Source organism: Aplidium turbinatum, chromosome 4, assembly GCF_918807975.1.
Source record: "Aplidium turbinatum chromosome 4, kaAplTurb1.1, whole genome shotgun sequence".
Classification (NCBI taxonomy): domain Eukaryota; kingdom Metazoa; phylum Chordata; class Ascidiacea; order Aplousobranchia; family Polyclinidae; genus Aplidium; species Aplidium turbinatum.
In genome coordinates this window covers 26,116,189-26,134,190 of record NC_137475.1, presented here as the reverse complement: position 1 = coordinate 26,134,190, position 18,002 = coordinate 26,116,189, and the positions used below count along the sequence as shown (strand labels likewise).

Sequence of the window (18,002 nt, the reverse complement as noted above, 5' to 3'; positions counted from 1 at the left end):
ATGGCGGAATGGCCCTTTTCGACGAGTCCGATTCGGCTAATCCGATTCGGCTAGTCCGATTTGTCGAGTTCCCTATTCGATGAGAGCCTTTTTCGGCGAGTGCCCTATTCGGCGAGTTTTTGAAATTTTATTTTTGAAAGGGAATTATTGGGTACCGTAGCCTAACTGTTTTCACATCGTTTTAACGTCGCTGAACGTGCAGAAAAGAATAAAAATAAAATGTTTGAACTCTTAAATTAAAATTGGTTATGTCACCGTTCAGTTGTTTTTATATCTGACCATCATATCAAAAACAATACACGTCAACATAGAAAAGGTAGAAGCGACAAAACGCGAACGCTAAAACGTGCTTGAATTCGTCATGTCCGTTCAGTTGTTTTTAAAGTAGAAGTGACAAAACACGAAGGTTAAAACGTTGCAACACCTTAAGAAAAATTTAAGAAGGGAAAATAAAAAAAATAAAATGTTACAAAAAAAAATCATGTTTATATCTATAAGTTAGTACTTTTGAATAGTTAAAATGATTAGTTTGGATCAACAAATGTGTGGCCTACAGCTTGGATTGAAAGGTAATTATCGGGTACCGTAGCCTAGTTATCCCAACCAGCAAAAATTTGTTCCAAGAACCCAGTTAGCCTAACAGTTCATTTTTTACATTGTAGTAACAGAATGAAAAAGCTAACCAAATGTGTGGTCTATCGCTTTAACGTCACTAAATGTTGAAATCGTGTAAAAAAGAGAACATTGATGACTAGGACACGTTTTGAAACTGAGAAACATTCACAGAAGCCCTTCGATACGTTGCATTTTTAAGATTATGCATTTTTAAGATAATGTATTCAGATGTTGAATCAATGTACAAATAAACTGTTAGACTAAATGGGTTCTTGGAACAAATCGAAGGGCTTCTGTGAATGTTTCCCAGTTTCAACGTATCTTAGTCAGCAAAGTCCTTTTTTCTACACGATTTCAACGTTTAACGACGTTAAAACGACAGAAAGTTATGTAAAAACGGCAATTTCTACTGGTCGGGATAACTAGGCTACGGTACCCAATAATTTCCTTTCAATCCAAACTGTTGGCCACACATTTGTTGATCCAAACTAATCATTTTAAGTATACAAAAGTACTAACTTATAGACATTAAACATGATTTTTTTTTGTAACATTTTATTTTTTCTTATTTTTCCTTCATTTCTTAAATTTTTCTGAAGGTGTTGCGACCGTGCCAAATTTCTTTCAACGCAATAACTTACTTCGGTCACAAGCACGTTTTAACATTTGCGTTTTGTCGCTTCTACCTTTTTCTACACCTTTGCTATGTTGACATGAATTGTTTTTGATATCATGATCAAAAATAAAAACAACTGAATTGACATGACGAATTCAAGCACGTTTTAACGTTCGCGTTTTGTCGCTTCTACCTTTGCTATGTTGACGTGTATTGTTTTTCATATGATGGTCAGAAATAAAAACAACTGAACTGGCATATAACGAATTTTAATTTAATAGTTCAAACATTTTATTTTTATTCTTTTCTGCACGATTTCAACGTTTAACGATGTAAAAACGGCAATTATAATTAGGCTACGGTACCCGATAATTCTCTTTCAAAAATAGAATTTCAAAAACTCGCCGAATAGGGCACTCGCCGAAAAAGGCTCTCGCCGAATAGGGAACTCGCCGAATCGGATTAGCCGAATCGGACTTGTCGAATCGGACTCGCCGAATAGTAGCAGACCCAGCGGATGGCTTTGCAAGTTTAGGTTTTTTGTAATGCGTAAACTCAATGTAAAAAAATCTAGCATGGCTAGTCTGTTGTACAGTGCAGATTAAATCTGTAATTTGGCGTAGAGTTTTGTTTGAATTAGATCAGTAATTCCCAACCGCGGCTCTTAGAGCTGCATGCGGCTCCAAGCTAGCCTTCTTGCGGCTCTCATTGACCCCTGAAAATCCCACAAAAAATATAAAAAATCTATTTATAATAACACAGGTTAACAAAATTTGAAAAAAAATTTTAATCGAGAATGGGAGTAACTTTTCTTAGACCACAATTTGCTGCTGATTTCAAATCTGGCGCTAGTTTCGCTCTAGCACATCAGGTTTTAAAGTTATTGGTCTGAAAATTTTTGACCAGAAACGTCAATATTGCGTTCAAATACCGATTTTGTCGCTACAATTTTCAAATTTAGATTAGCTTCAGAGAGCAGAGTGTTTCAGATTTGTGCATTGCTTTCACAGATTCAACACTATTTAGTTGCATACGTATGCATACTAGACACTAGAGTGCAAAAAATGCCTCTTAAACCTTGTCTGAGGTACTAAATACTTGAGCTAGCACAATACTGAAGTGTCAGGTTTTTAAGCTCCCTGTATTATATTACAAAAACACAAGAAAAACGTTCAGCATGTTACCAAAGATAGTGTTTAAAATGTTGCAATGACACTTAGACATTGCTGCATTAAAATCGCTGGGCATAGGTGTACATGTTGGATCATCGCGATGCAGCATCCAGCAGTAATCACCCATCATCCTTTCGTTCCAGAACCCTTGATAGCGTGCTTTTATGCTTTGGATATCTTGGTGAAACCTTTCACCTTGTTCATCACTTACTGCACCAAGGTTCTCAGGGAAAAAGTCCAGGTGGGAATGAAGAAAATGAATCTTGAGGGACATGCGGCAGCCCATGTCATTGTAAGTTGAGAGCAACCTTTCAAGACCTTTTCTGAAGGAAGCAGCCTTGAAATTTCCCAAAAAGTCAAAGCATAACCATTTAAAGGATTGCCATGCTCGACATTCTGATGAAGTGAGTGATTTTTCAAAGTCAGTATCTTTTAAAACTTCTCGAATCTGTGGACCAACAAATATTCCTTCTTTAAGCTATGCATGACTTAGTTTTGGAAATTTCTTACAGAGGTACAGAAAACCGTTTGAATTTGATTTGCCCATTGCTTTCACAAAATTCTTCATCAAGCCGAGTTTGATATGTAATGGCGGCAAAAGAAGTTTGTCAGGATTAACTAGCGGGACATTTTGGACACTTTCTCATCCAGGATTGTAGGAGCTTCTTGTTGGCCAATCCTTTTTCTGGTAGTGCTCAGTAGTAGCGCGACTATCCCACAGACACAAGAAACAACAGTACTTTGTATATCCCCCTTGCATCCCCATTAAGATTCCAATCATTTTCAGGTCTCCACAAATACTCCACTCATAATCCCTGTAATTAATAGCATTGAGAAGAATTTCGATGTTTTCATAAGATTCCTTTAGGTGCACCGAGTGTGCTATGGGAATGGATGGCTTTTCATTTCCGTTATGTAAAAGAACAGCTTTCACGCTTCTTTTCGAGAAATCAATGAAAACTCGCCACTCATGAGGATTGTGAACTTCTCCCAATTTGTGAAAAAGTTCTTCAATATCATGACAAAAGCACAGGGGCCATCAACTTTAAACAAAGCAGCGAGGTCTTTGTTTCGTTTTCCGTAATGGCTCACTGCAACACCTTCCTCAACCAGATTTTGCTCTTTTAATCTTGACGCAAGGATTTCTGACTTTTGCTTTGAAAGGCCAAGGTCTCTAATCAAATCATTGAGGTGCTCCTGGGAAAATAACTGTGGCCTGCCTTCTTCTTGATACTCAGAACTTGTTGATGAGAGTTCGCTTAATGAAGCGACGTCATCACCATCATTTTCAATGGAATCTAGGCCTCCATGTGGAGGTAAAGGTGGCGACATGGTTTCATCATGAGGAACCGGCCGGCGAGCAGATTCCAAGTTTGGATAAGTTATTTTGTCCCTTTGCTTGATTATGACGTATCATTTTTTTTATTGTTTATATCATTGTTTTATTATGACGTCACACTTAATTTGCGAATAAAAAAACTGCTTTACTTGCGTGTAAATGTGGCATGTTTTCAAAATTTTAAAATTGGAATATCTAGAAAACATGATGTGCTAGGAAAAAAGTAAAAACATTTTTGAAATCAGCGCACAAAATGCTTCTAGAACCAATCAATCACGAGCTCGATTAAAATTTGCTGTTGACCAGTGTAATTAGGGCGATTATTTTTTGACTTGTCAAAATTGTTTACAAACTGCATTGTCGTTGTGTCGTAGAGGTTGCACTGTCAGTAAACTTTTCATTTTACATCTTACACCTTGTAGCCTACTTTATAGGCCTACTGTTGTGAATGGCCCATTATCTACTTATTGTGATTCATAAACCGTTAACAGGCCTCGAAATTCGTTTTTGTTGACGCCGGACAAACATGTCCGGTCTGAGCAGCTATCTTGGCGGACAAATTAAGTCTCACGGCGGACACACCAGTTTTAGCGCCGATCGTCATGCTTAAATCACTTTATCTTGGGTGATATTTCAAAAATAAAATTTGGTAACGGACAGACATTGATGCGAAATTCTTTAAATTTGAAGACCACAAGAGCCCCGGCTCCACAATATTCATCGTGTTAAAACTACTAAGTATGATGGTTTGTGCAGGAAAAAATTTTGGGTCTGGTATCAGTATTACCAATTTTACGGACTATTGAAATAAAGTAACGGACAGACAGATAGAATTGGGAAAAACCACTAGTCAGCCTTCACATGCACTTTCTATCTAAATTCAGCTCCCAAACCCAATAGATCAATGTTTTTTTTAATTGGAGATCTACCCCCCATCTTAAAAGTAATATTTTTTGCTAATCCCTGATGCAGTGTTTGCGCAACAATTAGTTCAAAACCTTGATATAAAGTAACGGACAGACATTCTAAAAAGTAACGGATAGACACTATCTCATTTCTGAAATTTTTTGCTGCACTGAACCAAGGTGATGGAAAAAATGTTTATTTCCCAATAGGAAAAATTATGGTTTGCAACTTTGGAAAATTTTCGTTGAAAAAAAGTTCGTTTTTTTTACAAAAAAATTGTTTTAATATTCATAGGCTACCATTACACTTATACAGTATACATAAATTACATACATTTTCGAATTTGTTGTCATGTATTTCCAAATAGTGGTGCTACCCTGCTTTTTCCAGCCCTGCTGAAGTGTTTTTCTACCCTTGTTCTTTCATTTCTTACTATATTTTTATATTCTTATCAATATTTGCATCATCATAGCGGTCACTTTTCACTAGTGGAAGATAAAAGCAGTTTATTGTATATAAATTCTTGAAATTATCTTTAATTCAAGGAAATTTTTGACGTTTTCAAGTTAGTTCGTAACACAATTTGAGTCATAGTATCCCCAATTATGTGATGAAGTTCTGGTATGTAAAAGGAAACATTTCTCTCTCCTCCAGGAATAAGGCGTGGTGTGACTATAGCCTGCACAACATCACTTATTATAGGGTAATCATGGAAGATTGGAAGTCCTCATCCTTTGGCCATCTCCATGTTGATCCTGATATGTTGGCTTTGGAATAACATTTGACAGTTACTCTCTCTTCACTTGCAATCAAAACTTGTGAATCACATTTGCAGCGAGTAACCAATAATTGTTAGAACAAACATCTTTGATATTTCCCTGACTCAAAACATGATCTTCATTAACGAATCACAATTATAATGGGAATTTTTTTTATTAAAAAACATTTACATATAATTTTTTTTTACTTCAAAATTTTTTTTCAATCTATAAAGGGGGGTGTCTAGTGCGCTAGGGCTAGTTCCCACCTTCCCTTTATGACTACATACCCAGTCATCTTTGACAGTCTTGGTGTTTAAAGCCCTATTTACAATCTACACAAATTCATCAAAAATATGGTAACGGACAGACACAATATCAAACTTCCATAAATGTAGTGATTTAAATTGGAGGAAAGATAATTGTATAGGGTTGCTATGTGCTGCCAAATGTGAGATAGTCAATATATATATCGCTCACCTAGAACCGAACTATGTTATGTCCAATTTTTGCAAAAATCACTTTTTCAACTTTTCTTGGGTTTTGGACATAGCTCTATCTGATGGCATGCTCAGATTTCTTTTATGTCAATTATTTTAGCTTTTAGCCTATGTTAAGTCCTGCAGAAATTTCAAAATTTTCAAACAGAACTGTGCTATGTCCTTCCCTGGACTTAACATAATGTCAACCTATTAACTGTGTCTGGACATAACATAGTATGTTGGACTTAAACTAGTTGCTACTTTTGACTGATTGAAAATGCTGGACATAATACATGTTGTGAAAAGGTGATCTTCTGGTTGATGTATTGATGGTAAATTCTCAGCACATTTTTGACATTGTGTCACTCAGGGATGACACAGGCTGTGTAAGGCTGGTTGCTGTGGGTCATTTAAAACCAATCCTACCATAGTGACAATCACTGATTTTAGCCAAGTTGTTGACTTCAAAAAATTTGTGAATGATTCACCACAATACTCACATATCATTCGAGGCTCAACTTTTGATTCTGGGGTGCACGTCTTTTAGGCGCAGACAGTTAAGCGCCGGTCAAATAGGTGCGCACACTGTGGCATCAGGATATTTAGGTGCACAGCACTGTGGCGTCCACTCATTTAGGTGCTATTCCTAGTAAAGTCTGCAGATTGTATCAGCTCAGGTTTGGCAAAACCTAGTCGAAGTTTTGACGAAAAACTAAGTTATTCTTCACTCAAGCCTACCACCCGCTTGAATATAGCCTACGGTATATTTTTTACTAAAGCATTGCCAGATACAGCAGCTTCACTCACGAAGCCATGACTAACCACAAATAAATGCACGCGCATTAACAAAACAACATATTTTTCTTTTCAATATAACATTTTGTGTGAAAAGCATTGCCCTACCTGCCAAGCTGATACAATCTGCAGACTTTACTAAGAATAGCATGTAAATGACCGGGTGCCACAGTGCTCCGCACCTAAATATCCTGACGCCAGTGTTGCCGCCTATTTGACCAACGGTTCAACGCCTAACTGTCTGCGCCTAAAAGACTTGCTCACAGATTCTGACGGTGAAAAAATACTGTGGACTAAGATTATGCAATTAAAGTTTTGCTAGGTAAATCCAGTCAAGCTATAATTCAAGTACAAATATTCAGAGCCGTTTTTCAGTGAGATAGACTTCATAAAATCAAGTCAACAGAGCAGCAGACGACTTGCAACTGAATTTTCATTGCCGTTAGTTATGGAACTACCCAAATGTTACAAATCACAGCTGGCAGTAAAAAAGGACAAAAAAGCCGATTTGATGAAATTATGCAAAAAAAACTCATTCTTCCACACCACCACCACTTTTATGCAGACATTCCAGAAGTAGCTGAACAGTGAACACTGAACACCAATGCTAGTTTTGCTTTTGTTTCAGCCGGACTCATCTTGACTACAGTACTCAAAAGAACTGTTGAAAATTCTGAGATACTAAGTATCAATTTTGCTGATATTTAGGTTGCAGAGTTATTATCTTTCCTTGTAATTTCATTATGTTGTTTGTTCGTTCTGTAGATACTGTTAGAAATTAGCATAGAGATTTTATTTAACCATTCCTTGAATTCTAGTTTCATGAATGCATCACTGGTTTGTGACAATGATTAAGGTTGTCAGATCAACTAATTTAGTAAACACAGTATTGTTTAATAACTTACAGTGTTATGATTGGGATGTTTTTTAATGTCCAGATGTTAATTTAGTTGAGCTGTTGGAGATTATTTCAAAGTCTGATGAAAGTTGGTGATTAGGCAGCTAAATTTGATATTCAGAAATCTCAGTTATGGTTCTATCTAACAAACGTGATTGCAGCATTGAGCAATAAACCTTTCAGCTATTTACTAGCTAGGTTTTTTGAGGAGGCCATGTACCAAAAGTCCAAATAAGACCTGGCACATTTTATAGCACTATTGCAGAAAATGTGTAAGAGTATGGCAAAGAAACAATTGAACATAATATCACACAAGTGAAAAGATTGTGTAGTACCAAAACAGGAAATCATGGTTCTGCACTGTAAAAAAGTTTACAACTGCTACCTGGATGCTTCCATCTCAATTTTTAGCTCCATCTAAAATTGTTTCAATGTAAAAACAGTGGTTACAATACTTCAATCGATTTTATAAATATGCTATGTCCGTTATTTTATGAAATTACCAGTTAGAATTTTCAAAACCAAACAATGTTAAGTCCGTCCAATACTTAAAAAAAAACACTATATTGCTCACCCTAGTGGTTAAAAAGTATCATAAATGATGCCCAACAACCAGCAAGATATCACTAGTCACACTGGTATAAAATATTGCATATATATCGGGAGATAATTTACAAAAACCCAATTCAAAATCTATTTTCCTGTTTTTCTCAAAACTTGAAAAATGGACATAACATAGTTCGGTTCTAGGTGAGCGATATGTTAGAAGTTAAAAAAACATATAGTTGTTCATAAAAAAAACTTTTTTGAGATTTTTTGGTAACGGACAGACATGTGTGGCTTACCAAACTTGCATACCTATTTTATAAACTATGTATCAAACCATGTACTTCTAGACTACCTGTACTGGACACAGGTTTTTATTGAATACGCTAGTGGCCCCATGCGACGAAAACCGTAATTACCGAACAAACAACACCGCAGTACTGTTTTAGGTGTGAGTTATGTGGAATATAGCAAAGAGTTAGCTGCAAATGTTTGTTTATTAATTTTAGTACGTTAAGCAGCACAGAAAGTTGTAATGCAGCGTGAATTTAAGGAGAGGTGTGACATTGATGCAACACAAACAACAAGGTAGGCTACGTGGAACAATGTCCAAGAAAGTTATCACTGAATTATTTTCATCGCATTCTTGGCTGAAACTTTGTGCTGGTATAGCTTTAATTAATTTCTCAATGTTTGAGGTACGATTCCACTGACGACGACGCCAAAACATCGGTTAAGTCCATTAATTATTATTATTTATTTGCGTCAGACAAAGCTATATCCAAAATAACGAGATAATACACACACTGCAAAGGTCACAGAGAGCCACTTTGGATGTCGTCAGTTTAAGAGTTGAAAGTATTCAGAACGATAAAAACAATCAGATGACATCAGGTCTGATATAAAGCGATTTGAGGAGTGTATGCAACGGTTGATAAACGAAAACATGTTTTTCCTCAATAAAGCATCAAACGTTGTTATATTATTCATTACTTGATGTTCACGGGCACTGACATAACGAGGCAAATTGTGCAATATTCTGAAAGAATCATTGTAAGCAACACGTAATCGTTTTATACTGGAAGACCTAAACTTGTTCCACAACTGGGATGCGTAAAACGACATACAATAAGAGCGAAATAAATTGTTTTTTTAGGTGGGTGAGCATTTAGCAAAATGAAATTTTGCATTGTTTGCAACACAGTGCTGAGAGCGTACTTGCCTTGAAATATCAGTTTCATCTGAGAGAGAACTCTTAATAAATACACCCAGGTATTTTACAGAGTCTGTGAACACAATTTCAGATATAGCAGAGGAGCACGTGAAAGATAATAGACATAGACTACCAATATTGAACCAATTCAATAGCACATTTGTAAGCAGTTAAGCGAAAATATAAAGTCACATCTCCGGTTGTTAGTATCCACCACGCAACTTCGTAATTTTACGGCTTGACGTTGATCTACCGCTTTGTGATAGATCACGAACATAATTGAACATAAAACAATTGAAAAACTTGCAGATCATATTGTTGATGATATCATGGCCCATGGTGCACTTTGAAATATCTTTATAATTTTGCCAAAGATCAGTCAATGAAACTGTGACAAGTCCCACAAAAAAATGTTTTTTTTCTTCAATTGCTAAGAATTTTTGCTCCAGGAAAGGTTCAGAGCGAATTGAATTGAAGATACAGTAGCAATGTTGACACAAAGAAAACGATATATCATTAGGTGGAATAAATCCACCTCGATTAATTTCATTCGTATCATCAAGAATATCATCAAAGCTAGTTGTGTGACAAGACGGTAATTGACATTTTAGGTCAGCAAGCAGGTTTGTAACTTCACTGAAACGACTTATTGTGCCATTTGCAATATTAACAATTGTTCTTTCTTTTTTTACTACTCAAAAAGGACTCGTATGACAAATCAACAAAAATCTGCAACCCCATGCTTAAAGATGGAATTTCAGCAGTCATGTCAATAATGCAAAGAAATAAAATGTCATCTTTCAACAACGCAGTAATTTCAGATGGCATGGCTTGTTCTGTCTGTATTCGCTCATATATGTCTTCAATTGATCTCACCTGGTCTTTTTCTAAAAATAATTTGCTCATTTTCTCTACATTTTCAGTATCTTGTTTGTGTCTGGCAGAAGTAGTTTTGGATCGTTTGGGTGGTGGCTCACTGGACATGTAAGTTGGGCAGTTGGAAAATAGTGTTGGCAATGCATCACTCATTAGTTTTCTGTAAAAATGACAATACAAAAGCTATGCATCTCTTTTAAGATTAGAGTTTCATGATAAACAACACATACCGGTACTCTATGAGTCAAAACATTCAATGGAAGGTCTCAATTTCATAATCAATAAGCCTAGGGCTGCATATAATTGGTAGGCCCAACATGATTAACACTACTTTTAACAGCCTACTAGGCCTATATGGAGAAAATAAGATATGAGGTAGCACAGCAACATAAATCTTAAAAGACAATTAACTAGAATTTATTTATTTGTTCGAATTTAATTGTGGTTTGAATAATTATGTTTTGTTTTTTTTCCTCTCTCTCATCAACAAAACCAATAAACAGAACTGAACTAAGCTTTGGTCTTGTGTACTTTAAGCCGTCCATGTTCAATACGGACATCTCAAAGTACAAAAAGACCATTAGCTTTTTTCTGTATACATACAATCTGAGGCTCACTTTCTTCTGAGATCTGAAGTTCCTTCTTCTTAATTCGACTTGCATTAGAATCTTCCGATAAACTCACAAAGCAATCATCAGTAAAATGCAAAGAACACACCTTAGAACTTTTGCTTGGAACAAAATCTTTTCGAGAAAGTTTGCAGATCCATTTTTCTAACAGTTCATCATTTTGAAACGGAAAACTGTGCATTGACACACCTTTTGGTGTTTTATGCCTGACTATCATAGCCACTTTTACAGCCATAAGCAGAGCAACGTCCCATAATTCGAAATTTTTACCAAGCTACACAACCTGCAACAATTCATCAGGTGTCTTTATTTGTAAATTGAATGACTAAATTAGTCTAACATGTAACTGCTGTGATAAGAGAGATGAATTGGAAACATCACTTTCTAACTGATTTCAACTCTGTATGCTTTAGTTTTACGAAAATTACAAAATACCATAGCTAACTGCTTACAGTAGCCTACTACTATTATGTAGCCTAGGCTATTTCCAAAACTTGACTTCTTGCATACCTTAGTGCTGTGCTGTTAGGCTATCAATGTCACTCAATGCAAGCCTTCTTATATTCACTGTCAACAATCAAAAACGTGGTATTTCTTGATAATTTTTTATGCTTTGTAAAGTTGTACTTAGGCTACTTTTGTACTGAGCAGTAGCCAACCATAGGTTCCATTCTCACTGTGAGCTTTCCCATATCTACTGCTGTGCTAACATCACATTCAGGCACACCAAACATTAAAAAAAGGTAGCCTACCTTTCTGCAAAGCACACAATTTCCTTCAAAGTTTAAAACTGAACTAGATATTTTTTTCATAAGAAATCTTAAACGAACTGAATTCTCGGTCTTCGTTCTGTCTGGTTTTTGAAAAACTGATTTGAAAAAGCGCAATTCCTTTGGGTCCACTGTGGTATGGTCACGTGATGAATACGTCACCTGTGTCCAGTACAGGTAGTATAGAAGTACATGATCAAACACACAGCTAATTTTTTTTATAATGTTTCATATATATATGACCTCTCCAGATACATTGAAATTAGAAGAATAGAATAAAACAAAACTCATTTACACCCTGCACCATTCTAAGCGAAATTTTAATGAAAATTTGCTTGTAAGCAGGTGGAGATTTCAAAAATAAAAAAAAAGTTTGTCTGTAATGATAAAAACAAAGTAAGGTTAAATATTTGCTGTAGAGACATTACCCTAACATTTGAACCTACTCAGACTTAACTGCGTTACAATTTTATTTTTTCTTACACTGTCACACAATTTTGAAATATGCCCCTTGATAATTCTGCGCCATTCGAGAACTATAGCTACGGCTTAGAAGGCTTTTTAAAATTTCAGCAAAGTCACTCTGAAAGGCTTTCATCAGACCAACGACGTGCGCTTTAAGAGTCAAAGTGCCGTGTAGCTGCTTAATATGCCGCATAAGCATAACTGATTAACTTCCACCGAACGAGGTCATGTGGCTTCTTGTGTCACAATGCTCTGGGCACGAGTCGGAAAAACTTCTACACTAACGCTACTATGTTCTGCTGTGCAAAGTTTCACTAGGCTTTTTTCTTTAAGTTTATTTTTGCGTGTCATGTGAGCGAAAGTGAATTTTCCCTGGGCCTTTTCTTTCTTACAGTGATACCAAAACTTAACAAATTTTGCTGCATCTTGCTGTAATAGCCTACTGAACTCGTATAATCTAATTTTGTAACCAACCTTGCCTTATCAATATTACTCGGAGATCAAAGCCAGACATTGTGACGTAAAACTTGAACAAAGTTGCGCTTATTAGTGTGGAAGTACCCGTACTCCCATCGATTCTTAGCGAAAAATTCACCTTTGTTACGCTGATTCAATGTCATCAATCGTTGAAGCAACGTAAAAATCGAATGTTTTCCTGCCTGAATGGAAGCTACCCAGACAACAAAATTTATCATTTTTGCATTGATTCAACATCTGCGTCTACATTGAATTAATATAAGAATGATAGATTTTGTTGTCTGGGTGAGAGATACAGTATTCACATTTTCTAGATGCGCGCTAGAGTACGGGGGAAATTATATTCTGGCAACAATTGTTAGTACTATGCAATGACGATTTGTATCGCTAGTTCTTGTGTTATTTCTCGGCGGACAAATATGACCGATCTAGATGGTACTTCCCGCGGACATCACATGCTGTGACGGCGGACATGATCGCCGTGTCCGCCGTGAATTTTGAGGCCTGCGTTAAGTGAAATAATTAGGTTGCAATGGTGTGATGCTCAACACACCTCAAAACGTGTAAAATTTCTGGTAGGTCCTATAAAACAAACTGAGAAAAGCAGTAGTTATTGCTGCTGTTAGTGTTGCTATTTGTTGGTAGCCTAGCCTACATGCTTTCATGCTTTAAAATTTTCGTTATAATTACTTGAGTGCTTTCATGCGGCTCCATACATACTCTGAAGTTTGAAATTCGGCCCCGACACCAAAAAAGGTTGGGAACCACTGAATTAGATAGTGCTCATTTCAAGGTTAAGTTGTGCTGGGCGATATGTTTCATGAGGTGATTGGGTAGGTAGCTCGGGTCTGCTACTATTCGGCTAGTCCGATTGGGCTAGTCCGATTCGGCTAGACCAGGGGTTCTTAACCTTTTTTCCCTTATTACCCATTTCTGTCCAGATCAAAGTCCCATTACCCAAAATCTAATTTTATCTATTTTGCCGTATTAAAGATATAGAACAGCGTTATTCAACAAAAATAACATTTAATGCAAAGAACAACATCAATAGTGTCAGTGAGACATTTGTTCTTGTTTTTTGTGTACAATCGATGCAATATTGGGTGCGATTTTGGATACTGCACAACTCAAATCTGACTCCAGATCTAACAGCTTGTTTCGGGATTTTGATTTCAAAGCAACAACACTTGAAATTGCTGATTCACAGAGATAAGTAGAATATATATAGGTTACATAGTCAATAATGTTAGTGATTTTTGCGCAACTTTTGGATATGCTTTCCCCAGAATTTTCCCAAGCTTTCATCTTCAAAAGAATAGGCCTATAGCTCGCTCGTCTCAACACTAACTCTAAATGTAGCCTACACTTGGCTATACTACTTCAAACAGCAACGCAGCCATCAAGCTTGCTCATAAAACAACTGTAAATGAACTGATTAGACAAGAAAAATCTTATCATTATGTCACAAAAATAAAATACATAAAACTGGCGACAAAAATGATGAGAAAATAAATTCCTATGACGAAACAATTTTAAAAATGATAAAATATCACTGTGCTTGTTTGGTTGTTTTGAAGGGACTCAAAACATCAAAAAAAGTGTAAGTAATAAAGCAACTTTACCACTTACAGCTGTGACATTGTTTGTTACATCTATAATTCTATATATTCTGGTTCAGCTGATTACCCACCTGCTATCTTCAAATTACCCACATGTGGGTAATTACCCATAGGTTAAGAACCACTGGGCTAGACCGATTCGGCTATTACCCTATTTGGCTAACAGCCCGATTTGGCTATTACCCTATTCGGCTAACAGCCCGATTCGGCTAGTCCGATTGGGCTAGTTCCCTATTTGGCTACAGTCTTTATCAGTTAGTTCCCTATTAGGCAATTTTTTGAAAATCCAACGATAATCCTTCTGTAAATCCAATGACGCCTTCTGTTTATTTAGAGAATTTTGTATTTTATTCCACAATAGGCTATCGTTTCTTTTGCATTCTTGCATTTTATCCACTGTTTACCTTTGAGTGCCTTCCCAGATGGCAAAATCCGTCATTTTTACATTGATTCAACGTCTGCAGACATTTAATTATTGTAAAAATGGCGGATTTTACTGTCTGGGTGAGCCATGTGATAAATTAAAGCCTTCGGTTGCGTCATAATGAATTGCGTGTAATTACCACCCCTTGACGGAGGAGCAAGACTACGCGCGCCGGTATTTAAAAGAGAATAGCTGAGAAAAAAGTGGGAAACGAGGTAAAGTTGTTTACCATAGAAATGCTTGTCACAAAGCAATAACGAAATTCTGGAAAACCTTTTCGAATGCGCTGATTAATGATTTTAATTGGGAAAGAAAGTCAGAAGTAGACATTTTTTTCTTCAGGTTAAAGTGAAACCACTTTACGTTGGACTAAAGTTCAAAGTAACTATCAAGTTGCCTTGCAAAGTGGAAGATCAAACTTCGCAAAACCGGTCGTAAAGTTGATTTTGCCCAAAAATTAGGTTGTTGAAATCAATGCCTAATTACTCGTAACTTTCACGTGATATAGGCCCAATTTTTTTTTGTAGTCAGAGTGTAAAGATGGAGGTTTGATATTATCGAATTGAATCGCCGGTTAATACTTACCGCCGGTTAATTCTTTAAATTGATGGACCGTGCATTATCGTAAAAACTGTCCGTCCGCGCATTTGCCACTTTGACTATATATGATAATATATGACTTTGTTTTAGAGCATCAAATTTATGCTATCTCCGCAATTAATAACTCGTATGTAAGTTTTACATGTATTTTGAACATAGGCGCCTAAGCCGTGGGGGCCTGGCCCCCAAGCATATTTCTGCGTGGAGGCAACTTTTTATGCTGTATTGATACATAAAACAACAGATGAACTAGCGATCGGCAGCAGGAAAACATTTTTTGAATGCAAACCGCAACAGCTTTGCAATAAATAATCACTAGAACGAGTAGCGATGCTACAATCCCACACCAGACAACAAAATCTGTCATTTTTACATTGATTTAACGTCTGCAGACGTTGAATCAATGTAAATATGATTGATTTTACTACCTGGGACATAGCAAAAATCTACCATTTTGTGTCGATTCAATGTCATCAGATGTTGAATGCACCCAAAAGAAAAACATAATTTGCTACGTAGACGGAGCGTGCGTTTAGCTTTATGAGCTTGCAAACAGACTTGATGTCGCTTTCGAAAGTCGAAACCTCTGCACTGCAGTGAATTGCGCGGTGCCTAGTGAATCGCTCGCTATGAAAATGAACTTGAAGTCTTGGCCCGAGGTAACCACTAACCAACGCAATAAGGGCTGGTACAAACCGCATTGCGCACACGCCGCATAATCAACGCAGTAACGGACTCACGCAAACTGAATGGCGCACACACGACCGTTGCCATAGAAACCCGATCAAAGGCGGAATATGCGCATCTTTTGTTTCATTTGCAACGCGAAACGGGCGTTTTACAGCGGTCAGTCATAAGTTGCGATATTGTAGTGAAAAGGGAGCAATGTCAAGTCGAAAACTTAATCAAACGTTTCTTCGTAACTATTTTTCAAGGGCTGCTTACGGATGTCAGCAACTTTTAAATTGATTCAAGGTGACGTGCTGCTGAATTGATGTTAACATGAATGATTTTACTTTTCACGTATGATCAAGTTAGTATTCGCATTCCATTTTCAAAACATTGTCATTCCATTTACAGTGTACCTTTTAGTAAACATTTTCGTCTCTTGTTTCATGCTAATAAATCTAGTTCGTTGCTAAACTTTATGTTGTGCTTAGCTTAAAGAGTCGCAGTCTATAAACCGCTAGCTAACGCAGACGCATGTCATGTGTTTGCTTAACCAAAGTGGTCGAGTTTTGTTTATAATAATTAACGGTAGGTCGAACCTAGCGATAACTTCGAGTGTGGCAATAAAAGCAATCCTAGTGTGACGACATAATTACGTCATCCATCTGCTTGACATTTGCTGAATTTACGTTGCTGCTGATGAAACACGCTTTCGGTTTCGCCCCCACGGAAAAAAAATAGTTAGGCGCCTATGATTTTGAACAATAACACACTCGAACAACTTACTAAACACTTCTGTTTATCTCATTAACCTGTATTGTTAATCATGAAAAATGTTGTTTTGATGTAAAACACATATTTTGAACGAACCCAGACAACAAAAATGACGGATTTTGCCGTCTGGGAAGGCACTCAAAAGTAAACACTGGATATAATGCAAGAATGCAAAAGAAACGATAGCCTATTGTGGAATAAAATACAAAATTCTCTAAATAAACAGAAGGTGTCGTTGGATTTACAGAAGGATTTTGTCGGATTACAGAAGGATTATCGTTGGATTTTCAAAAAATTGCCGAATAGGAAACTAACTGATAAAGACTGTAGCCAAATAGGGAACTAGCCCAATCGGACTAGCCAAATCGGACTAGCCGAATCGGGCTGTAGCCGAATAGGGTAACAGCCGAATCGGACTAGCCGAAACGGGCCATTCCGAGGTAGCTCATTGCGTGAAGTACAGGGTGTTGCAAAAAATTTGACAGCATTGTAATGTATACTGTATAGTCTTATAATTTTGCCAATTATCGTTTATACGGGACTCTCAAATTTTAACAGTATGTACAGATGCAACATAAAATTTTTCTTTTTTTAGTTTTCAGGCGTTTTTATTTTTTGATCGAGAAATGCCATACAATAGCGTAAAAAAGCATTTTGTGTACCGGAGTATGCTAGAACACAGTCGAATAAGACTGTGCAGCGTGCATTTGCGCAACGATTTGGAAAAAAGGGGCCAGATGGAAAGCAGATTTGGACATGGCATACAAAGTTCGAACAAGAAGGTTGTTTGTGCGGAATAAAAGGATCTGGCATACTCCCGTACCGTACACAAAATGCTTTTTCTGCTATTGTATGGCATTTCTACATCTAAAAAGAAAAACGCCTGAAAATTTAAACAAAATTGTGTTGTTTCTGTACAAGTGTATCTGTACATATTGTTAAAATTTGAGATCATATAAACGATAATTGGCAAAGTTACAACACTGTACAATGATGTCATATTTGTTGAAACACAATGTACAATGGTACGGTACTTTTTGCAGTTATTCAATTTGTCACAAAACCTGAACCTGATGTCACACCGAAGCTGCTGTATGCATCTTGTGCTTTCTGCTACATGGGAGCCATGGTGGCCAGCAACCATGCCTTATTGTATATAACATATCCAACACAGGTAAAAAAATTCAATTACTGGTATTCATATACAGTTGAAGTTTTTGCTTTTTGCTCATTCTGCTTATTTAAAAACAGTAAGGCAAAAATTGAAAAGCTAAACTGGGATATGCTTAATAGATGAAATAGAATTCATGGTAAGTAGTCTCTCACCCTGCGGAGAGATGCCCCTGTGACTGGTCAGCT

At 36.7% G+C, this 18,002-nt stretch overlaps 1 protein-coding gene across 1 annotated transcript in view; it reads left to right on the top strand.

The window, feature by feature from the left end:
• LOC145768832 (solute carrier family 35 member B1-like) overlaps positions 1 to 18,002 on the top strand; it is a 60,864-nt gene that overhangs the window by 31,001 nt on the left and 11,861 nt on the right. The window contains exon 3 of the mRNA XM_082580434.1: positions 17,687 to 17,817. Within this exon, the coding sequence (XP_082436560.1) occupies positions 17,687 to 17,817 (131 nt within the window). The remainder of the gene's footprint in view (positions 1 to 17,686; positions 17,818 to 18,002) is intronic.